This window comes from Hippichthys cyanospilos, chromosome 3 (assembly GCF_059441005.1).
Source record: "Hippichthys cyanospilos isolate Australia breed blue-spotted pipefish chromosome 3, RoL_Hcya_1.0, whole genome shotgun sequence".
In the NCBI taxonomy this organism is placed as follows: Eukaryota; Metazoa; Chordata; class Actinopteri; order Syngnathiformes; family Syngnathidae; genus Hippichthys; species Hippichthys cyanospilos.
This window is the reverse complement of record NC_142371.1, coordinates 25,946,235-25,968,331: the sequence shown is the minus strand read 5'-3', so window position 1 is coordinate 25,968,331 and position 22,097 is coordinate 25,946,235. Positions and strand designations below refer to the sequence as shown.

The window sequence follows — 22,097 nt, the reverse complement described above, 5'->3', positions numbered from 1 at the left end:
CATTTGGCCTCAGGGTGGTGGTGTTTCCCCGCTCTTCGCATTTCTTTTGTTTTTCCGGTGAGTTGCCACTAGCTTCGATCAGTATCAGACGGCTCTCGGGCAGTCCCCCCCCTCCCCTTTTTTTTCTTTTTTTTAACGTCTTAATGATGGCGGAGGACAGCGAATCCGCCGCCAGCCAGCAGAGCTTGGAGCTGGACGACCAGGACACTTGCGGCATAGACGGGGACAACGAGGAGGAAAACGAAATCGCGCAAGGGTGCGGACGGCCTGTCGCACATCACAGTTTATGCGCGTGGATGTATGTATGTTTGTGTGTGTGCTCGGTGGCTAATGCAGTTAGCCAATACAAACACAACCACACAACCCTCTGTCGGGACTGTTCTTTTAAACAAGCAAACTCGCTCAACGTTGTGGCTCAAAGCTGTCACCACGCCGTTTACTCAAACATAACATAACACACACTACCTAAGCCGTGTCTTGACTTTAGAGGAATGATGTCAGGCAAACCGTTAGCGAGCTAGCGCTGCTGTCATTCGTTGCTATGGCAGCTAACGTTAGCCTGCTGCCTCACTGCCTGCCTCACTCTATGACCATCTCGAGTCCGTATCGCCTTTTAACGTGACTTTGCCCTCCTCGTGTTTGCAGGAGTCCCGGTGGGGATTTGGGGGCCAAGAAGAAAAAGAAGAAACAGAAAAGGAAGAAAGAAAAACCAACCTCTGGAGGAGCCAAGTCAGACTCAGCTTCTGACTCTCAGGAGATCAAGGTGAGCACCCCATCTATTCAGGACCATTTCAAATGATCTCGAATGGCTTTACTTCATTATCATGTCATGTGTCGACAAAAATAACTTATCTTACAGGTAGAGCGCGAGAATCGATATGGTGTTTTAATACCGCAGTGTCGGGCTCTTCGTTTTTGATCGTTTTGGTCTTCAAATTGAGACTTACTTAGCTTCTTCATCCACCTGTTAGTAGGCTTCGTTCCAATGGTTATCAACCATCTTTTAATTATGAAGCCCCAGTGAAATTGTTTTTTTTTCCAGCCAATTCCTCCTTTAACAGTGCAAGGCTTGTTTGAATGGGGGGGGAAAAAAACAACAACAACCAAATAAGCCAACTTTAAACAGTTAGAAGAGTGGTGTGCCATCCATGTCTGATTTATTAAACTTTGAAACTTCATTTGTCGAGGTATTTGTTTCAGTATTTTATGTAAGAAACTCAGAAGATAGAATGTTTTATGTTTTCATGTGTTGTCATATGTTTTTATGTTTTATGTTTAATGTTTTCTGACTCATCTGCTGGAAAATAACGTAATTATTGCCAATGTACATCAATGTGAAACCTAACATAATCAATGTATACAACATTTTGCATATATGGCACATTTTGGTAGTAAGTTGCTTCATGCATGAATTTTTTTGCTCTTAATGAAAAGAAAAAACTACTGTTCCTTTCGCGGCATCAAATAGTATTAATTTAAATTTGCTGATTGTTGCTGGAACCCTGTTAAAATCTAATGTATCCTCTGAATTCCTTGACGTACCCCAGAGGTACTTTTGCCCTCATTTTAGAGCCACTATCTTTACATTATCAGGAATTAAGGATGGATGGATTGATTGATTGATTGGTGATTGGTTGATGATGCTTTAGGGAGCATGTAGGCACAATGACACTGTGTTGTTATTGTGTTGATGCTGTGTTACTGAATACTGACACCTGCAGAACGGACACCGATTTAATGACTTATTGAATACAATAATATCATCAGTCTTTGTATTCATAAAGTATTTTCGTATCTATAAAATTAATATATGTATTGATTAGGTGTTTCAAATTAATTGTTTGCTTTGACCATGTTCATCTATGTTTTATGAACTTTTTCCTTTCCGTATGCTGATTAGATCCGTTTTTATGCATCGGGCTTTGTACGCTTATTGGGAGTTGAAAAAAAGATCAATCACATCCTGAAGTGAAAACCATTGTGTTTATTGTAACCTGATAAGGATTCTGTTGTGGGTTGGAGCCTAAGTTCGGAGCAGAAGGAAGATGTGAAAATGTAAGAGCACATGGGAGTTGTTGGCACTTAGCAGTCAGCATTTGGGACTCGTCTCAAATCCAGCACATAGTAAAGGGTTATAACGGCGGATGTTAAAGAAAATAAATGAAGGACCCCATTTTTCTTGTTGTTGTAGCTCAAACTTTTAAACTGTCACAATAACATAATACATCCGCAAAAAACGACAGTGAAGGGCTTGTTTTTCAGAACTTTTCAGGTGAAAAAAGATTCATTAAATGAAATCATTGCAGCTCTTAATGACTTTTTTAAATTTCTTGACTGCACTAGTTTTGAGGAGAGGTCCAAAAAATGTTTTGAGTTGATATCGCTCGGACACGTGAGTCACGTTTCGATTTGTTTGAACCCCAAATATTACCAGCCTTGAGGCATTGTCCTCTCTTTTTCCCTTTTTTTTATCTCTCATCCTTAAAGCTCTCCATATTTGTAACTCTACAGAATCCTGGTTTACCCATCCAGAAATTGCAGGACATCCAAAGAGCTATGGAGCTACTGTCCTGTCAAGGCCCAGCTAAGAGCATTGATGAGGCAGCCAAGCACAAGTACCAGTTCTGGGACACCCAGCCGGTGCCCAAGTTGAGTAAGTTCACATTCACCTCAGTACATTAATGACGTGCAGACTGAATAGGAAGCAACAGCAGTAAATAGTTGTTATTTGGAAAATCCAGTGAAACCTCCAAGGTCATACACCCAATAATTTCCAAATATAAATAAACAGAGCTCAAACTGGCACCATATGTCAAAAAAGTTTGGTTCTTTATTTCAGCCTGTCAAGCATCATTGCATCATTTGCATCATTTTGCTGTTTTTGCTCCTTAGCGTCATCTAATGGTTTTAGCATGACATACTCTTGCTCTGTGTCACAGCAAATGCAATAATTATAAGGCATACCTTGCAGCATCAGAGTAATCTAGTTTCCATGGAAACTCGACATATGGTTTTACTATATTAATATATATTTATTATATTTAGTTACTATATAACTAAACTTGTCAATAGTAGGCAAATGCTGAGTTAGTGTGCTGTGTGCGTAGACGAGGTGGTGACGTGTCACGGTCCGATTGAGGCTGACAAAGAAAATATCAGGCAAGAGCCGTATTCTTTACCTCAAGGCTTCATGTGGGACACTCTGGATCTCAGCAATGCTGATGTAGTGAGTACAACTAACGTCTCAAATGTGAAAGTGGCCCGATTGACGGCTCCTTAACGTCATGAGCGGGCACTTTGTTTTCAGCTGAAGGAGCTGTACACGTTGTTAAATGAGAACTACGTGGAGGACGACGATAACATGTTCAGATTTGATTATTCGCCAAGCTTCCTCAAATGGTAAGTACTCATTTCTGCATTTTTTTTCATGTTGTGTGTCACAATTTGCTTTTTTTTTTTGAGCGGGAGGAGGTATTTCATTATGGTGATCATGATATTACTCATCTGCTCATTTTGCTCCCATCAAACTTTTTGCAACCCCAAAAATTGCGGCTGTCTAACTGTTCCCTTTCTCTCATTCCGGGCCGGAGTTAGAACCTCATTTCAGCAGTCATTTACACTGTGCTATCTTGTTTTTTTTTCCAAATAAGACTAGAAAACAAGATATTGTACCACACTGTCCACACACCTTCATTTACATTCGCATGCAAATACATGAGTGAACGTTTTATGTTTAGCAAGTAACGTCTCTTGCCATTGAATATGTGCTTCCTCCTCAGGGCGTTACGGCCGCCTGGTTGGTTACCACAGTGGCACTGCGGAGTGAGAGTGACCTCAAATAAGAAGCTTGTCGGCTTCATCAGTGCCATCCCCGCAGATATCCGTATTTATGAAACGTGGGTATTCATAAATGGTCACACATAACCAGGGATATGCTATGTTTAACAAAACATGTTTTCAGACTCAAATTAGGGAGTTTCCATTGCGACAGTTCCTTGAAAAAAGTATGTAAGCCAGTAACACAAAAATAGACAAACACAGTCTGCTTAAACTAATACTACAAAGCCAGTTATATGTTTTAATTGGACCTGAGTAAATTTTTAAAAGGGTACTAAACTTATTTAACCATTTTTAGTCAAAGGTTTTACTATGTTTTGTTATGTTGATAACAAATAAGACGTGTCATTTGATCGTTGCTTTTCAAGGCATAAATCTTTAACAAAAAAGTATGCATTGTGAATTTTTGTAAAGAAAAAATGTGACTTGAATGAAGTTTGTATCATATTTCTGTATTCAACAAGTTGATTAAAAAAAATAAACTTATTTTTAAATGTGTTAATTTGTACACGAAAAACAATCTAGTTATCAAATTACTTATAGACAATATTAACTTTTTACTTGTGCAAAGGACTAAAACAAGTAAAGTGTCCCTTTAGGGCCTTTTCACACTGCGCTTAGCAGCCAACCAGAAAGCAGCTTGGATTATTTTCTCCCTGGTTGGTCTTTTGCTCTTAGCACTTTGAAATCTCTCCACCAACTCCCCCCTATTGTAGGTTTGATTCGCGCTTGCTAATGACTTGTTCAAGAACTAATCGGTGTCAGGGGTCAGTCAACCTAGAGTCCAATAATCAATCAGTCCAATGAGGTCTTCAATGCTCAAACCTGCATTTCTGCTGCTCTAGGTTGAAGAGGATGGTGGAAATCAACTTTCTGTGTGTCCATAAGAAGCTCCGTTCAAAGCGTGTGGCGCCGGTGCTCATCAGAGAGATCACACGGCGGGTCAACCTGGAGGGAATATTTCAAGCGGTGTACACAGCAGGCGTCGTGCTGCCAAAACCGGTGTCCACGTGCAGGTAAACATTCATGCCCTCGGATGACTCCTTTTAAAATGAGACAAAATATGTAAAAGGTCAGTCTGATTTGTTGTATGACACAGGAACTGCAAAAGCCAGTGAAATACTATACCGACTATTCTGCAGGTATTGGCATCGTTCTCTGAATCCCAGAAAGCTTGTGGAAGTTAAATTTTCCCACCTGAGCAGAAACATGACCCTGCAAAGAACCATGAAACTCTACAGACTACCAGATGTAAAGCCTCCCATTCATCCGAGCTTCTCTCATTACAAAGAGTATTATTCACTTGATGTAATTGCTCATTGTCCCCGCAGAGCACCAAGACAGCGGGGCTGCGGCCGATGGAACGGCGCGACATCCGGCAGGTGACAGAATTGCTACAGAAGTACCTAAGACGCTTCCAGCTGGCGCCTTCCATGAGCGACGACGAGGTGGCTCACTGGCTGCTACCGCAGGAAAACATCATAGACACATATGTCGTGGAGGTAGCTGCAATGCTCTCACTTAAGAAAAAAAAAACCTTGGGCTTTTCCCCTGTTCAAATGCTGCTAGAACAGCTCAACTTTATTAAGGTTTTATCAAAGAATTTTTGAAATGTGGCAGATGTCCGCTGACTCGATTAACGAGCAAAGTAAGGGTTTATTCTCTACACATGCGTCCCTAGTTGGAAGAGGTTGCGCAGATATGTGCAACCACGTTACCATTTGATTATTTGTACTTCCTCCTGTCCACGAAGACAGTGGTTCGCAAATAGGAAGGAACACGTGACATTTTAATATGCTTTCTTCCGTTATCAGCAAATGAAATTTTTATACTTTTTGAAACTGACAGGAGCAACACATTTCCTTTTCTAATTAAGATCAAATTTATTGAAACAACTTATTGCTAAATTGTACTATAGTATCTCCTTTGCAAGACGTTGTATGTCCTTATTTTGTTAGGTTTTAAGTGGACGTGCATCATTATTAGTGATGTCATATAACAGCAGGCAAACCAGAAAGAAAACAGATTGTTACACAATTTATTTTCTAGAGTTGCTTTAAGGGGCAATGTGTAAGATTTAGACAGTTTTTCAATCAAAAGGCACACATTAAATGATTATAAATTTCAAAAACTTATATTAAATATAAAATTAAGTATAAATTTGTTCTTAACAATCAACGGTATGTTTTAAATATAATCATACGTCTAGTATCATTAAATGATATTACATGGTGGGAGACACTCCTGCGGAGGCTGCCATGTCTGTTATAGCTACGAACACCACCCCTTCTGTCAGTAATGAAACACGGTCAAATTCTTACACAATGTCCCATTTAATAAAATTCGTCTAGAAGAGACCACGACAAATGTTGTTCCAAACTGTTATTGGTTTGTTTATTTCCCCCCAATTTCTGAAATGTTTTGTGCTAGTTAGGTAGTACTTGCATGAATTTTTTTTTTTACATGTGATACATCATTGAAAAAAGGTAGCGAACCAATGCATTAAGCCAAAGGCACCGTTTTGCCTATTAAAATGCAAGTAGTAGTTCGTACTAGTTGTGCCTAAAGTTTCCCTACTCGTGAGGACAAAGGACGTACTTGTACATAATCTGGATATCAAGGATATCGTATGAATGCTGAGACAGCTTACAATAAAGCCGTTTGAGCATTTTTTTTTACAGTGCTTTTCATTCATAATTCAAAACTGTTTGCCATTAAGTTGTGTGAAGATTTAGGCAATAACCTAGTAGTGCGCTGAATTATCCTGATATGAGGACAAAGATTATACTATTTAAGTGGTTGTGTTGTCAACTTTTTTTGATGGTCTTACGTCATCCAAGTTCCCCCTAACTAGCGCAAAACATGGAATAAACTCGTTTTGCCAGTACCTGTAGAAACCCGGTTACAATCTCCTCTCAATGATGGTGAATACATGCTCAAATGACCTTCTACAGTCATGGCCGTGGCATGTCCACCATCTTGACGCTGCTCTTGTGTCCTGCAGGGTGCTGGTGGCGTCTTGACCGACTTTGCTAGTTTCTACACTCTCCCCTCCACGGTGATGCATCACCCCTTACATAGGAGCTTGAAGGCTGCATATTCCTTTTACAATGTTCACACGCAAACGCCGCTACTGGATTTAATGAATGATGCCCTTATCCTCGCCAAACTGGTAATTGAGTCATTTATATTTGTCATTTGCCATTTGAAGTGTAACTGCAATAGAATAAGGATTGGCATTTGTTTCCAAGCACATTGATATCAGCATTTAGTATTTTTTTTTCTGTTTCAGACTAATCTCTAACCTGTATACATGCTTTTAAAAAATGGTTAACAGTTGTTGAAAGTGGATTTTGGTCATTTTAAAAAGGATATGGTTTCAGGTATACTTTTACATTTTTTAATGGATAATAATCTTACAGTTATCGTGGTAACTTTTTCAGTTTTAGACTAACCTGTAACAAATAAAAAAAGTAGTTAACAGTTGGTGAAAGTTTTTTATATTGTTTTTTTATTGTATTAATTTTTAAAAGGATACAGTATTACATATAATTGTAATTTTTTTATAGATAATAATCTTATAGTTGGCCTGTCGAGTGGGGAGGGGCTGAAAGCTTGGGTGGGCTTTGCAAAATATAACTGAGAAGCACTGATTTAATGACAGCTCATCTAATACTACATAATTTGAGTGACAATTTAGATTTTTTTTTCCCCCTTAACAGAAAGGCTTTGATGTGTTCAATGCCTTGGATTTAATGGAGAATAAAGTTTTTCTGGAAAAGCTCAAGTTCGGTATAGGAGATGGAAATCTGCAGTATTACCTCTACAACTGGAAATGTCCCTCTATGGATGCTGATAAGGTCAGTGAACAGGGTTTGATTATTTTCAAACTTTTGAACAAAAAATGTATTTAAAAACAAATGCAATTCTGTTTCAGGTTGGCCTGGTCCTTCAGTAGCCTCATGCCGTGTTTACGGCCGCTATACACACACATACACCCAATGAGGACACGAAGCCTGGAAAATATGTACTTGCACACACAGGTCAACCCGAGCCAGGCTGCCGTGAAAAAAAAAAACAAAACAAAAACCTTTATTCCAGGAATATTTTGTCCCCCACTCCCGGCGCATTTTTTTCAGCTCACTTGGGGGTGTTAAAAAAAACAAAACTGTTAGAATCCACAACATTTTGAATGTGAACGTTATGTTATGCCTGACACGTACGCTCATGTTTGAAACAAGCCAGTGTGGCATGCACGGAGATCAGCGGCATGCCGTCATCATCCAAAACAGTATGTAAACGCAACAACTATTCTTATTTTTGCCCCTCAGTACTACTGCCCCTCACCAACAGAGGGCTGTTCATTGCAGTATATATCATTCTTCTGCTGGGTACTTTATTTTGTTTGAGGTACATACAGACGTGGACACTGTATACATTCATTAAAAAAAAAAAAAAAACAACTAGTGCATTGACTTTTTTTTTTTAATAAAATACCGAGCTTCATATACAGCATGATGACATTCACTCATTTTTAGGACTTTTTTTTTTTTTTTTTAATGAAGAATGTACTACAGTCGTCAAGCACAATTTTTCAGTTTCAAAAAGTTCCTCAAGGTGGCCAACGTTTGAAAACTTTGGTACTTCTAAGTGTGAAGGTGAGCTGCCGCCAATGTTACAACGCTGTGGCGATTAATAGCCTTTAATAAAAAGTACATTCTCAAAACAGGTTACTCACAAAACATTAGGGATGCTGTATTACAATTTGAGTTTGAAATCGCCCTGTTTGAGTACTTTTTGTGTCGCTTGTCTTGCTGAGTGGTCAGATTCACAACAGGTTTGATTCGTGTACCAATTTTCTGGTTCAATCAAAATAAAAAAAGCTGTGAGTTTCGCCATTCAGATCCATCTTGTGCAAAAGTACTCAATGAATAGTCACGTCCAGTTCACAGGTCAAACGAGGTTCACCTTGTAAAGGTTACAGTGCATTTTAGCTTCATTCTAACTTTTTGTGCATCGTGTAAAATAATAATTTCATGCATTTATAATGGCCCTCAGAGAACTTTCTTGAAAACTCCACTTGATCTTTGTCGAGGGAAGACCAATCGTCAACAAAACAGCAAATTCTCGTCTTCCTGTTGTGCTTGGGACAATAGAGTCTTGTGGAGAAAAGACCGTTTAGTTATTCAGTCAGACGATAAGCTGCTCGAAAGCTTTTTTTTGTGTGTCATTTCATATGTAAAAATGTGCTTGTTAATCGCAATCCCTGTTCAATGATTCATTCCAGAGAGAGTTATTTAGATTGCCTGGGATAAAGAAGCTACATATATTTGATATTTTGGGGCTTTTCTTTGTTTTTGATGTCTTTTCATCCTTGTCCATACTCATACTGTCTGAAACAGATCTACTGTATTTTTTTCCTAAAGTTGTGGTGCAGCTAAATGCATGGGTAAAGTTTGGTTTCTAATCAGACTCATGAGTTTTCCCTCCCTATAGAAGTCTAAACGGGGCAACCAGAGAACTGTGATATGACTTGGTTGATGTTAACACGAACCTGCTGTTGTTCTGTTCTCATAATAGAGATGTTCTATGTTGTCTTCTTTTTTGCGTGCTTTGCCCTTTCTCCCTTTACAACTGATGAAGAAAGCACAGACTGCTTGAGTCAGAGCTCTTTTTTTTTTGTATAATTGAAACCTTGAGTGGATTGCATTCACCATGATGGCTGAACTTTTTATGTATAATACAGATAGATGCCGGGTGTGTCTCCCAAATGTGTGAATGTTGCGCATGCTGCTGCAGTGATTGTAATATTGTTACTAGCCACACCCTTTAGTGACAATTCCGGCCCCAAGGACCTGCCTTATTTGGATGTTAAGTTTTGTTTTTCTCTCCCCCCCCCCAGGAGTTTTGACATTACGGGGTAAACAAACACATACAGCTTTATGAATCTGAAGAACAATATTTCAAATCGAATCCATTATAAGCTGTGAAAAAGGCTGACAGAACTTGTACCAGCATTATTGTAGACCACATGACTCCATGCAATTAACAATCGTTCAACAAATGCCGCTTATACCAGCATGGATATTTGAATAAATTCACATGACAAGAATACACCCATCCCTCCCCATGGTTTTTTTTGTTTGTTTTTTTTGTTAATGCTTTGTTGTTACTTGACCACAGATGTCATGCAAACGGGAAAATTCAGGTCAAACTATTTTGTCTTATTTTAGAAATAGTTTCTAAAATCAAATCACAGGTTCAGGGTGATATTTGCCTCGCTGAGGTTTTTTTTTTCTTTTAGATTAAAATTACATAAGACAAGAATGATGTTCAACACACACACAAAACTAAACCTAGTAACAATTGTTTTTTTTTCCTCATGGCATTAAATACTTAAAAAAAAAAAAAAAGGTTCTCCCTGAAATTCATATCATTATTGTAATGTTAGTGAACCAAAAAACATGTTATTGTTTTCGGTATATGTACTGAACATTCTTTTAGTTTATCAGTTATCTGAATTTTACTCTCCTACATATTGGAATCAGCATCTAGAAATCCATATAAGGCGAGCACCAGCCATTCCCTTCACTCCTTCCAAAACGAAATATACTTGAACTTGAAATCACAGATTTTTATTTCACCCTCGCAAAAAAAAAAAAAATCATTGAGTTAGTTTTTCATTTTCTCTTCGTTTTATTGATGCCAAAATATGGATAACTGACCACTTGTAATTGAACAAGAAAACGTATTTGCTTGATTCATGTTTGCCATTCGATACCTTTTGAGGTTTTGCATTATTAGAGGTTTTGCATGATTATCAGTCTGCGTCCAATATGTATTCTACATTTTTGTGAGCAGTATAAATGAACATGGGTCAAGCACAACTTAAAAGTGTTCAAATCATAGAGGGTTAAGGGAAATCCATTTCACTCGGTTTCCTTCCATTTCCGCTTTGTCTTGTCTGGGTTTGCAACTATTCTTTTCACTTTGAGAGGGTTCATCTTGGAGCGTTTAGTTACAGTATCGTTTGTCTCTAGTTTCCTTTTCTGACCCGGTCCTTGTTCGTCCTCGCCCTCTTTAAAGTCAACATCGAGTTGTTTATCATCACCATCATCAGATGCTCCGCCTTGTAGCCAAGCAACATCCAGCCCGGGCACCCTGGGTATGATGGCTTCCACGGTGTCGGCGAACGCATCCGCCTCACTGTTGCCGTTGCCTTGGCAACCGCTGTTCCTGAACCCCAAAGCCAGGATGCTGCGGAGGCCCAGCATCTCAGCCACCGTGGCGCTCAACTGTGGAACCTGGCAGGCGGGGACACTTCTGCTGGCACTCAGTGCTATCAGATGTTGGGTCATGTACTGGGGCTTGGCCGACTTGCACACTAGAACTAGCTTGAGTTGGTTCCGCTCAAGAGCTTTGGTGACCTCGTTGATGCCCAGGGCAAGTTGTCGCCTTAGGGCCACATTCGTCCAACAGCCTTTGGGTGAATCCTTCACCTTATTTGTGCTTGTATCCATAGATGAGGGATCTGGACATCTTTCTTTCCTCCACGCCCAGAACGCTTTCCCTTCCTTTTTCTCAAGGCCAACGGACATGAATTTGTCTTTCAACATTTTCAAGATGAAAATCCTGTCTTCATGTGGAATTGGGCTCCAGTTCAGCACAAAGGGGGATGTGAAACACGTCTTAACCTGGGTGGGCTTTTTACCGGCTTTTTTGCCAGCCTTTTTGCCACCACCTTTCCCTGGGGTGTCCATTTGTTCTTCTGGAAGAAAAACGATCATGAAGAGAAGAATAAGGTACATATCAACAGGGTAGTAAAGACGACTGCAAAATATGCAAACTGAGCAACCCAGGAAATGGAGTAACATACAGGATGAGCCAAAAAATATTAAGAAAATGTTAAAAACCGGTACTTTGAATACAGTCAAATAAGTCAAGAACAAACTGAGGGGACTCTTCAAAAAATGTTTAAGCACAGGATTAATGCAAAACAAGTGGGTCGGGTGTAGGGGAGAAAAGAATTAAAGTAGGATGGCAAGAGTTAAGAATGTAAGGCTGCATAAATAAATGAAAAAGGGGTGTAATGGAAAGAAAATTCTTGACAAATATTCCAGGAAACATTTTTAATCGTACCGCTAAATATATTTTTTGACCCACCATATACATCGCGTTCTGTTGAATCGTCCTACAAAACAACGAAAAGCACATCTGTCAAAAATATCACCAAAAGGACCTTACCTGTATGTCACCACAAATATGCGTAGAATTTCTTTTTTTCATATATTTTTAAGTTCAATGATTGTGAAATACATTTTATTCACAAACACGCACTAGCTGCAGGACGCCGCCATGTTGTTTAAAAAGGCCACATCTTTATTTAAACGGAAGTAGGCAACAAGCGTTCATGCTTAAAGCAACAGTACAATACACGGGATGAACAAAAGATGTTTTCAAATGAATACGATAAATTACAAATAGTTTTTGAAGCATTTTCAAAGCATGTTTTTTTCTTTGTTTTATTTGCGGCAGAGAATTTAATTTTGATAAACTACGTACATATTTAGTTAACTTTGGAAACATTTTGGAGAGTGTGTTGTCTCAATCCATCCTCTATATTGACCGCTCAGATTTTATCATTTCAAACTTTTTTTCCTGTTATAAAAAAAGAAAAAAAAATATTTGACTCCAGGATGACGTGTGTTCGGAGTGGACTCTTGCCTCAGCCATGACGTGCAAGTGAACCGTTCGTTAGTGTACGCATGCGCACACATGATGCCACCAACCAGCTTCTCCGCAGCAGCCTGGTCCCGCCCCCTCCTTCAGGCCCTTGTCGGAGCGACATTCTGCCATCGAACCGTTGTTTCTGCAATAACGCCCAGCTGCACCCAGGCGACCATTAAAGAAGCATATCCGAGACGCGGCAATATCTTCATCAAAATGACTTCTGTGGTAATCTCTCATTGCTTCTACTTGTTCTTTCATCAATCGTTTTAATCATCGACGTTGACTTTGAAAAAACGATCACGCGCTGTCCATCTTCACTGACCCTGTACTACACATTTCCTCACGTTTTAAGAGCATAATGGATTCTACACAAAATCTACAAATATCGCTCTATTCCTCCGCTCTACCAGATGTCTACGGTGCGAGGTTGGACAAATGTTTAATTTGCCGAAATTAAAAGAAGGGCTTCCCAAACTGGAGTTCGGGGCTCAAAGGTTTTTTGAAGCATGTACAATTTGCTGTTTTATAAGTTTTATAGAAAGCAGTTTTGGTTCAGTTTGAAGGGAGATTGAAATGGAATTTTAACTAAAGGATGCAAAATATTCAGCAGGCATAAAGTGAGGATGGAATGACGCAAGACAAAAACGATGATGTGAAGCGAGAAAAAAAGTTAAAACTAGGTTCGAAGTGGAGGGAAGTAGGGAATGCCGAAAAAAAGAAAAAAACAGGTCTAAGGTGGAAGAAAGTAAGTAACAAAGATGCAGAGAGGACTAAAGAAGGTCAATTTGGCAAAAACAAAGTTCGGGCACTCCAGGGGGAAAATAAGACTGAAGGAGAGAAGGAAGAAAAATGTAATCAAATGAAAACATTGTCTTTATACCCTCTTTGGGCCCATCATGTCACAAATTTGGAACTGCAAAAGTTTGGGAAACCTTGTTTAGATATTTTTATTTGTCTGTCTTAAACTGTCCTAGTTCCTTTGTGGAGTAGAAGTAGGAACAAAAGCTGCAGTCTTGCATATAAAGCCTATTGTTTAGCCCCTTGTGCTGTTCTAATAGGTTACCAAGTTCACGTACGGTATACTATCTGTGCCCAGTACTTTACTACGGTTGTTACTGGTTAATAATAAATAGTGGTGTCTCTCTGTAATCACCTTCAGGCAGAGTTTGAGAAGGCGGCGGAAGACGTGAAGAACTTGAAGACGAGGCCCTCTGACAAGGAGTTGCTTGATCTCTACGGCCTGTACAAACAAGCAACTGTAGGAGACATCAACACGGGTATGACAAGTAACGTTATGCTACTCTGGGCACCCCAAAGAAAAGGCTCTAGCAATGTCCCTGCATTTCTGAATTAACAAGGAGCAATTTTATGTTTTCCAGAAAGGCCGGGGATGTTGGACCTGAAGGGCAAAGCCAAGTGGGATGCGTGGAGCTCTAGGAAAGGTAGCAATCAAAGTGTTTCATGCTGAAATTTCATAACCTTGTGCTTTTTAACCTGTTCGTATTTCTGTCTTTTGTCAGGAACGTCCAAGGAAGACGCCATGTCCGCTTACGTCAATCTTGCAAAGGAGCTCATCAGCAAACTGAGTTAATGGAAGGGAATGCAAACAAACTGTACTAATTAAAGTACTAAAGTGAGGCTGCTATCATGAAGAATAAAATGTCATAATGATGCAAAAATGTAAACTTTTTTTTTTTGCATAATTTTTCTTTATTCAAAATTCCTCAATGTGAATATATAGCATATGCAAATTAGTACTCCATGTTTTGTGCAGTAATGTCAACGGTTCATTTCAAGAAACTTTTAATCCTTATTAGAGCAGGAAGACTGAAATACTAATGGTGACATTAACATTTTTGCTTTCAAAATAAAACATGCACTGTCTTACGCATTGGATTTGTCCATCTTTTTTTTTTTTTGCAGAACTTGTTTTATGCATGATTTTAAAACGTGCTTTATATGATGGAATTAGCTTTTAGTTTAGCTCTACTAAGATGACATCATGGCACATGATGTGGTATACTTTGTATGCGAAGATCAGGAGTACATTTTAAACAAAATGCAAAATGTAGATCTGAAATATCACAGAATGAAGAAAACGTAACATTAATATTAGTCTGTGCATACTGAAATACTTGTAGTACCATAAACATTTACATTTAGTCAAATCTTGTTTGAACTATGCTCTTTAGATCTGTTCTGTTACACACTTTGGAGCAGATAACGTAATTGATCTGATTGTACGCAGATAATATTTGTAACAAGCGCTGTGCTTCGAAAAATTAACTTTACGATTAAATTAAAAACAACCCAATAATTTTGACCATATCTACAATCTTACTTTTAATACGCGGCTTGCAAAAGATGAATTGCTACGTATTTGTTTGAAATTAATCATTGTGGAAGCCACAGCATTAGCCCCGTGTCACCTGCACCCTGGAATCACAATCCGCTGCTTTGAGAAATGTAGGGCAAATGCCACAGGGTTGCGCATGCGCAGCGATATCTTCCGGGCTGTTCTGGGGGCATTCGGTTAAAGGTGACCAGCGGGAATATGAAACACTAACCCAAACTAAACGCACTCCAAAAGCATAAATCTTGTTCGGCGAGGAGCCCGTCGACACATATCCCTGGAGGTGAGTTGACCTTCACATTTTGCATACGAAGCACCGCGGGAGACCTATGCAAAGCAGGTAAACAACTTCAGACGAGGCCAAACAGTCAGCTAAACTAGACGAGTTAGACTTCACTCTAAATTTAATGGCAATGCACAATTAACACCCGCGTTAATGTGTTTTAAGCTGAGGAGTGATTTAAAAATTGCTTGTGTTGTTTTCATAAATACTGTATTTAAACGGAGTACGGTGGCTTACACATGACTCCATGATCGACTATCTATCTATCTATCTATCTATCTATCTATCTATCTATCTATCTATCTATCTATCTATCTATCTATCTATCTATCTATCTATCTATCTATCTCTGTCTCTCTCTCTCTCTCTCTCTCTCTCTCTCTCTCTCTCTCGTTTCTCCCTGGATCTGTCCATCGATCCCCATATCCCTCCATCATAACCATCTAGTGTCCACCAATCTATGTCTTTTAGTTTGTCCATCCATTTTTCTATTTATTAGTGGATTGTGTATCGTGACTCTGACCCAAGGGTTAATGTGTGTGTATTTTTTATTTTTTTTGCAGGTAATATTATTATAATAAAATGACTGATCAGTTGCTGGAGCGGCAGCATGAGAGGACCTTCCAGTACCAAAGCAGCCTGCCTTCTTTACCTGTCCCCACACTCGAAGGCAGCCTCAGCAAGTACCTGGATGCAGGTGATGCACTGCTAGATATCAAGGACAGAGAAATGACGTTCTATCTAGTGTGCTGCTTTTGTATTGGTGTTCCCCTCCACCCCCCCACTTCATCTTTACAAGGCAATAGTTAATTAAAGGCAACAATCTGCATTTGTGGGCCATGGGGCAAAAAAAGTTTACGTTTTTGAGTTCCCTGACCATTTTTGGAGTTGTGGCAGAAAATTTGCACGATACTGCCTAAAAACCTTCTAAAGAAATTTTTTTCACACGTGCAACTGTTGCACATTTGTGAGTATCATTCATGTAACCTGTGCAACTTTACTTTGGTTTTATTGTCTTTATTTGTTGGATTTTTCGTGACTTTTCTTCCTCGTCTCCTAAGAAACAATCAAGACATTTATAATTTCTTCATATATATATATATATATATATATATATATATATATATATATATATATATATATATATATATATATATATATATATATATATATATATATATATATATATATATATATATATATATAATGTGTGTGTATGTGCGTGTGTGTGTGTTTTACATATACTGTATATACTTTGGATTAAGTTAGTCCGAATTTATCTTTTTTTTTCTTTTACTCGGTTAGAAAGGTTGTTTGTTGTCGAAATTATCCCATTTTCCACCTGTTTGCGCCATACGCTAGGATGGTTTCAATAAAAAAATAATGTACGGCATCTTTGTTCATTGTTATAACCACATGAAGTGACTTAAATATACCGCTAGACGGCAGCATAAGCCTACGAACAACTACACAGTGCCGTGGCACCCAGCAAATTTTAATGCTATTTCCAAACAAAATTAAAGACATATACTGTAGTACAATACTTAATTTCTCGGCGTGACCAGCAAACTTTGATGATAAAAACTACCGTGCGAATTGAAACACCTAATTTGACTTGCCATAATAGCACATGATAAACTTAAATGATGTAGTAATTGATGTGTGAGGAGATGTGTGAGTCCTCCTATTTTGTGTTTTAGTACATGTTTAAGTGTTCATACCATAGGTAGGAGTGGATGTAGTTAACATCATTATTATCAATCAATGTAAACTTGAAGTCAGATCTGCATGCACTTTCTTGAATCCCTCTCTGAATCTTCCATTGTTTTCTATCAGTCCGTCCATTCGCGTCTGACCAGGAGTTTAAAGCTACAGTGGATATTGTGCAGACATTTCAAGAGGGTATCGGCAAAGAGTTGCACAACAAACTACTCCAAAGAGCCAAGACGAAGAGGAACTGGGTTTGTTGCAGATCCATCTATGATGTAATCGAGCTATGAAACACAGTTTAGTGGTGAACCTTGAACGATTTGTATCCCTCTTAGCTTGAAGAGTGGTGGCTTGACACTGCGTATCTGGAGGTGCGCATCCCATCTCAGCTTAATGTGAACTTCGGTGGCCCAGCTCCCTATTTGGAGCACTGCTGGCCCCCCGCCGAAGGAACTCAACTGGAAAGGGCCAGCATTAATGTTTGGCATACACTACAGTATTGGAACCTCATTTACAAGTAGGCAAATGGTTTATGTACAATGGTATACAGTTCACAAGATTATTCCAAATGTTTTTGGCGATTTGTGTGATTTTAGGGAGAAGATGCCCCCTCAGAAAGCTGGGAAGATGGTGTTGGATATGGACCAGTTCAGAATGCTCTTCTGTACCTGCAAAGTACCTGGAGTTAAGAAGGACACCATCCACAACTATTTCAAGACAGGTACAGCATGTCTCTCGATTCAGGGCTTCTAGCTTCCTCCCACATTTTAAAACCATGTTAGTTTTTTTTCTTACTTTTTTCCTTTTGTCTTTGCGATTGGCCGGTGACCAGTTCAGATTTTACTCTACTCCTTGCCCAAATTCAGCCCGGGTTATGTACAGAAATGGGTTGCTGGAAATTGTCAGGTTTATGTGTTATGTTTTGTCACAGAGCGTGAAGGACAATGCCCGTCCCACCTGGTCGTGATGTGTCGAGGACGAATTTTCACATTTAATGCCCTTTGTGATGGTGAAATCCTCACACCACCAGAACTTCTCAGGTGAAGCTACTTCCATCAAAAGTTTTACGCTAGCAGCCGCTAACTTTAAATGTTGAAATGCTTGTCGCTTCACTCGGGCAGGCAGCTGAGCTACGTGAAAGAGTGCTGTGAGGGACGACCGGATGGCGACGGTGTTGCTGCTCTCACTTCAGATGAAAGGACTCGATGGGCAAAGGTTTGGAGACTCGCGCTTCACAACATTAGCTATATCCACGTCATATCCTGGGGAGAGTTTTTTTGTGCAGACCAGAGAGCATCTCATCAGTATTGATCCTCACAACGAAAGCATCCTAGAGACCATCCAGAGCAGTCTCTTCTTAATATCTCTAGATGACGCCAAGCCATACTCCTCTGCAGAGAACTACACAAATGTAAAGATACATGATTTCAAAAAATTCCTCACGTTTTATTTCACGAGTTCATTACTTTTAAAAAAGAACTTTTGAATGCAGGTCGCGCTGGAAGCGCTTACAGGAGACCCCACCATTCGCTGGGGAGACAAATCTTACAACTCTCTTGCGTTTGCCGATGGCACTTTTGGATCCAACTGTGATGTGAGTATTTTAATAAGGCAATAAAAGCAAATAATTAACATCTTGTAAACAGTTGATTTTCTTATGCAGCATTCACCATATGATGCAATGGTCCTGGTGTCTATGTGTTGGTATGTTGACCAACAACTTAAAGCTACAGAGGGCAAGTGGAAGGTAGACATACATTCAAATGCACCAAAATTGCTTTTATTTCTGAAGATAACATTTCTCTCTCCTTTTTAAACACATGAACACGTTTAGGGCTCAGACAAAATCCGACCCGTGCCTTTACCTGAGGAGCTTGTTTTTACCGTGGATCAAAAAGTCCTGAGTGACATTAGCCACGCCAAGCGCCAATATCGAGAAGCGGTGAGTCAGTGTTTGATGTCGATAATGCAGAGATGGCAATTAGAGGTGTGAATTAGAGAGTCATAATACAGGATGATAACCATGTTGCCAAAGAGTGGGACTTTCCTTTTATTAGAAAGTGTACAATGTCATTCTCTGCACTGTTTCAGCCTCATGTTAATTTAGTCGTTTAACATATTTACTGCAAGCAACAGTCATTGACTCAGCCTGACATCAGAAACTTAAGCAAAGGAGCTAATAAATTGAGCTGGGTTTTCCAAACTTCTACAGTACATTTCAAGACTCCAATTAGAACTTTTCAAACATGAAAAAGTCATTATAAGTGAAACTTTGAAGTCAGGTCAGATGTCGATTATCCGTTTTGTGATTTCATAATGGTTATTTTGTTCCACCTCGCATGGTAAAATTTGCTTGTTTCGAATGTGTTGTGCAGGCGCAAGACCTCCAGATTGTGTGTTACGCCTTCACCGGTTTTGGAAAATTGGCAATCAAGAAGAAGAATCTACACCCTGATACCTTTGTTCAACTGGCCATGCAACTGAGCTACTACCGCATGCACAAAATGTACTTATTAGCTAAAAATACATTATGGATATATCAGGGGTGGGGAAAGTAAGGGATTTTTTAAACTAATAAAGGAGAATAAACTACATTTATCAAAGAATTGGTTGTATATAATTACATTTATAAAGACAGTTTAAAACAGTTCAATCTTTTTAATCGAAAATATGAGCAATAATTATTGTGTTATTTAGTAAAGTTTTAACAGTTTCTGCGGGTATCAGCAACTCGTTTATTTTTTGTTGCGATGGGATCAGGAGTTTTCTTTTCAAATTAAAAGCAAATTAATTGAACCAAGAAGAAAGAGTACTTTACCCTCCTTTTTTTTATCTCTACTGACCCATCTAACGATTAATAAAAAAAACAAATGTGGCCCTTGCACACACAACTTTGCCCACCCCTTGCCTATGCATACACACTTACACATACATACATACACACTTCTAAAGATGTGCTCTTCCCTTTCAGAGCAGGGAGTTGCTACGAAACAGCAATGACCCGCAGATTCTACCATGGCAGGACAGAGACGATGCGGCCATGTACCAGCGAGGCGCTCAGCTGGTGTAAAGCCATGACGGACCCCGCGTGCGAGGTGACGCCGCGTCACAGAAGCATCTTGATCAGCCTATTTGACTCGTTAAATCGATATTATCTCATCAGATTCACGACAAGAGGAAAGCCATGTTGCAAGCCTTCGATAAACACAATAAACTGATGGCAGAAAGTCAAGAGGGCAAAGGTCAGTGTCTGAACCCGTTGGCTTCAACTGGACTGAGTAAGCACAATTCCTATGTTGTCATCAGGTTTTGACAGACATCTTCTTGGACTTTACCTCATCGCCAAAGAGGCGGGACATCCCACTCCTGCCCTCTATACTGATCCCCTTTATGCAAAGAGGTAAAGTTAAAGATGATACAGCTATTTATTAGAATTGGACATATTGGAAAGAATACGTGATTTGTTGTGGTTGTTCTTGCAGTGGAGGTGGCGGGAACTTTGTGCTGTCATCCAGCCTGGTGGGCTACACTTCCGTCCTGGGGGCTGTTGCTCCGATGGTTCATCATGGCTACGGCTTCTTCTATCGGATCAATAATGACAGGTGTCGTCTCTGTTTTTTGCGTTTGTGTTTTTTCACACCACCACACAACACTAGCAATGTAGAAGAGGACATTGTCATCGTAGGAATATGAAAATTAGTTCACAAAAAAGTAGACCTTACATGATTGCCTATTTTAAAAATAGTCTCTTAGTGACCCACTTTTGTTTTCTACCCTCTTTACAGAATTGTGATCTCCATCTCGGCATGGAAATCTTGCCATCACACGGATGCAGCAACGTTGTTCAACATCTTCTCCAACTCCATGCATGACATGTTTCACCTGGCGACCACGTCTAACCTTTAAGTATTTGCACGCATAAAAAGGAGGAACTTTCCATTAAGTGCTTCATCTGCTCTTCTTCCCCACTGTGAATATTCGAGCGTTTGCTCTCAGGACCGACCAGTGCAATTATGAAAGATTGTTGCTTTTAGTGTGAGTTGATGAACGTGTGTATTTCATAGGTGCAGTTTTTGTTATTTTCAGAGGTATTCTAAGCCCCGAAAGCATTTGATTTGATTTCCACATTGGCCTCAATCAATGGCTAGGATGATTAAGAACATTCCACTGACACCCCTAGAAATCCATCTTCGAGTAGAAGCCAGGACTAACTGTGCATTTAAAGGCATTTATTACAGAATAGGCCTGTATTAAAATGTACAAATGCATTTTTGTAACGTTTCATAGAACAATTTTATTTTACTGGTGTATTCTAATAAATGATCACTTTACGAATGTATTTGTGCAAATTGATCTGTATGAATGAAGATTTAAAACATTCTGACTGTTGCGGTAAAACTTACATCGACACATTGTGGTATAATATGTGACACACATCCACCTGGTACCGCTTGTGTTATTTTCTACTTAAGCAGAAGGAAAGTAAAAGTTTTTTTTGAAGTGTGATGGGAAGTCATTTGATGTGAAGTCATTATTTGAGAAAGATGGGTAAATTTGCTTTTAACTTATCCACACAGGTAACTTTCTTAAAATAAACATCAGATAAGACTCTGTCAATTGTCATCATTGGACCCATTTCAGGAGCCTGCGGTCCTCATCCCGGATTCATCTCTCGTTAACTTATTCTGTGCCATCCTGAATCACCTGTGAATGGCTATTTTTGTTATGTAAATTGAACAGAAGAGAAGTTGCACACCAACTTTATCATAATGGGGGAGCATCACACATGCAAATGTGGTCGTTACCTAGACATCCCGTATGGGGTTTCTGAGATGTGTTTTTCAGTGAGGGTGGAAGAGCTTGCACAGACCCATCTTTTGAACACTTCATTCAAGATGAGATAAAAATGTTGAAAAACATAGTTCAATACAATTACAGCCAAACACACCAGAAGTAAAATAACGCATGAGCAGAAAAACACAAAACAAAGAGTCAAAAAATGTGCATGGAGTGTTAGAATGTTAAGAAGTTTCTGATTATTAATGTTTTTGTGTTTCGAGTATCACTGTTATCATTACTATACAAATCTGGACATGTTATCCTCCTACGGTCATGTGATTTTCCCAGCGCCTAGCAACCAACCACAAGTTGTTTGTCATTCCTCCACCACCAATCAGGACTCAG

General features: G+C 39.3%; 4 protein-coding genes across 6 annotated transcripts; 3 read left to right on the top strand and 1 right to left on the bottom strand.

The window, feature by feature from the left end:
- The first annotated feature begins 79 nt into the window (after positions 1 to 79).
- On the top strand, positions 80 to 9,951 carry LOC148426540 (glycylpeptide N-tetradecanoyltransferase 2). 2 transcript variants are annotated; one of them, XM_088411220.1, is made up of 12 exons: positions 80 to 256; positions 646 to 763; positions 2,512 to 2,653; positions 3,108 to 3,226; positions 3,308 to 3,399; positions 3,780 to 3,896; positions 4,683 to 4,853; positions 4,980 to 5,088; positions 5,169 to 5,339; positions 6,842 to 7,009; positions 7,560 to 7,697; positions 7,775 to 9,951. In XM_088411220.1, the coding sequence occupies exons 1-12, from the start codon at positions 144 to 146 to the stop codon at positions 7,793 to 7,795; spliced, it is 1,479 nt and encodes a 492-aa protein (XP_088267346.1). In that variant the 5' UTR covers positions 80 to 143; the 3' UTR covers positions 7,796 to 9,951. The 2 variants fall into 2 exon arrangements, with proteins under 2 accessions (XP_088267346.1, XP_088267345.1); XM_088411219.1 differs by having other exon boundaries at positions 80 to 298.
- Positions 8,244 to 12,203, bottom strand: LOC148426539 (ribonuclease P protein subunit p38-like). The gene is made up of 2 exons (XM_088411221.1): positions 12,082 to 12,203; positions 8,244 to 11,605 (listed from the first exon to the last, which is right to left on the bottom strand). The coding sequence occupies exon 2, from the start codon at positions 11,595 to 11,597 to the stop codon at positions 10,767 to 10,769; it is 831 nt and encodes a 276-aa protein (XP_088267347.1). The 5' UTR covers positions 11,598 to 11,605; positions 12,082 to 12,203; the 3' UTR covers positions 8,244 to 10,766.
- Positions 12,204 to 12,623: 420 nt separating this feature from the next.
- Positions 12,624 to 14,458, top strand: LOC148426538 (acyl-CoA-binding protein-like). The gene is made up of 4 exons (XM_088410754.1): positions 12,624 to 12,792; positions 13,727 to 13,844; positions 13,947 to 14,009; positions 14,088 to 14,458. Exons 1-4 carry the CDS (start codon positions 12,781 to 12,783, stop codon positions 14,156 to 14,158), a joined length of 264 nt encoding a protein of 87 aa, XP_088266880.1. The 5' UTR covers positions 12,624 to 12,780; the 3' UTR covers positions 14,159 to 14,458.
- Positions 14,459 to 15,073: 615 nt separating this feature from the next.
- Positions 15,074 to 21,252, top strand: LOC148426537 (peroxisomal carnitine O-octanoyltransferase-like). 2 transcript variants are annotated; one of them, XM_088410752.1, is made up of 17 exons: positions 15,074 to 15,203; positions 15,767 to 15,900; positions 17,040 to 17,164; positions 17,249 to 17,430; positions 17,510 to 17,634; positions 17,845 to 17,953; positions 18,035 to 18,128; positions 18,199 to 18,324; positions 18,406 to 18,507; positions 18,577 to 18,660; positions 18,748 to 18,855; positions 19,289 to 19,419; positions 19,885 to 20,008; positions 20,077 to 20,155; positions 20,220 to 20,313; positions 20,396 to 20,515; positions 20,699 to 21,252. In XM_088410752.1, exons 2-17 carry the CDS (start codon positions 15,786 to 15,788, stop codon positions 20,817 to 20,819), a joined length of 1,839 nt encoding a protein of 612 aa, XP_088266878.1. In that variant the 5' UTR covers positions 15,074 to 15,203; positions 15,767 to 15,785; the 3' UTR covers positions 20,820 to 21,252. The 2 variants fall into 2 exon arrangements, with proteins under 2 accessions (XP_088266878.1, XP_088266879.1); XM_088410753.1 differs by having other exon boundaries at positions 15,095 to 15,260.
- The last annotated feature ends 845 nt before the right edge of the window (positions 21,253 to 22,097 follow it).

Bases quoted from the DNA above. Each gene is read 5' to 3' on its own strand.
- LOC148426538 (XM_088410754.1), top strand. The intron at 13,845-13,946 runs GTATGACAAGTA...TATGTTTTCCAG, and splicing joins TGTAGGAGACATCAACACGG to AAAGGCCGGGGATGTTGGAC. The intron at 14,010-14,087 runs GTAGCAATCAAA...GTCTTTTGTCAG, and splicing joins TGCGTGGAGCTCTAGGAAAG to GAACGTCCAAGGAAGACGCC.
- LOC148426539 (XM_088411221.1), bottom strand. From the start codon at position 11,597: ATGGACACCCCAGGGAAAGGTGGTGGCAAAAAGGCTGGCAAAAAAGCC.
- LOC148426540 (XM_088411219.1), top strand. From the start codon at position 144: ATGATGGCGGAGGACAGCGAATCCGCCGCCAGCCAGCAGAGCTTGGAG. The intron at 5,089-5,168 runs GTAAAGCCTCCC...TTGTCCCCGCAG, and splicing joins AACTCTACAGACTACCAGAT to AGCACCAAGACAGCGGGGCT. The intron at 5,340-6,841 runs GTAGCTGCAATG...TGTGTCCTGCAG, and splicing joins TAGACACATATGTCGTGGAG to GGTGCTGGTGGCGTCTTGAC.
- LOC148426537 (XM_088410752.1), top strand. From the start codon at position 15,786: ATGACTGATCAGTTGCTGGAGCGGCAGCATGAGAGGACCTTCCAGTAC. The intron at 18,856-19,288 runs GTGAGTCAGTGT...TGTGTTGTGCAG, and splicing joins AGCGCCAATATCGAGAAGCG to GCGCAAGACCTCCAGATTGT. The intron at 20,009-20,076 runs GTGACGCCGCGT...TTATCTCATCAG, and splicing joins TGACGGACCCCGCGTGCGAG to ATTCACGACAAGAGGAAAGC.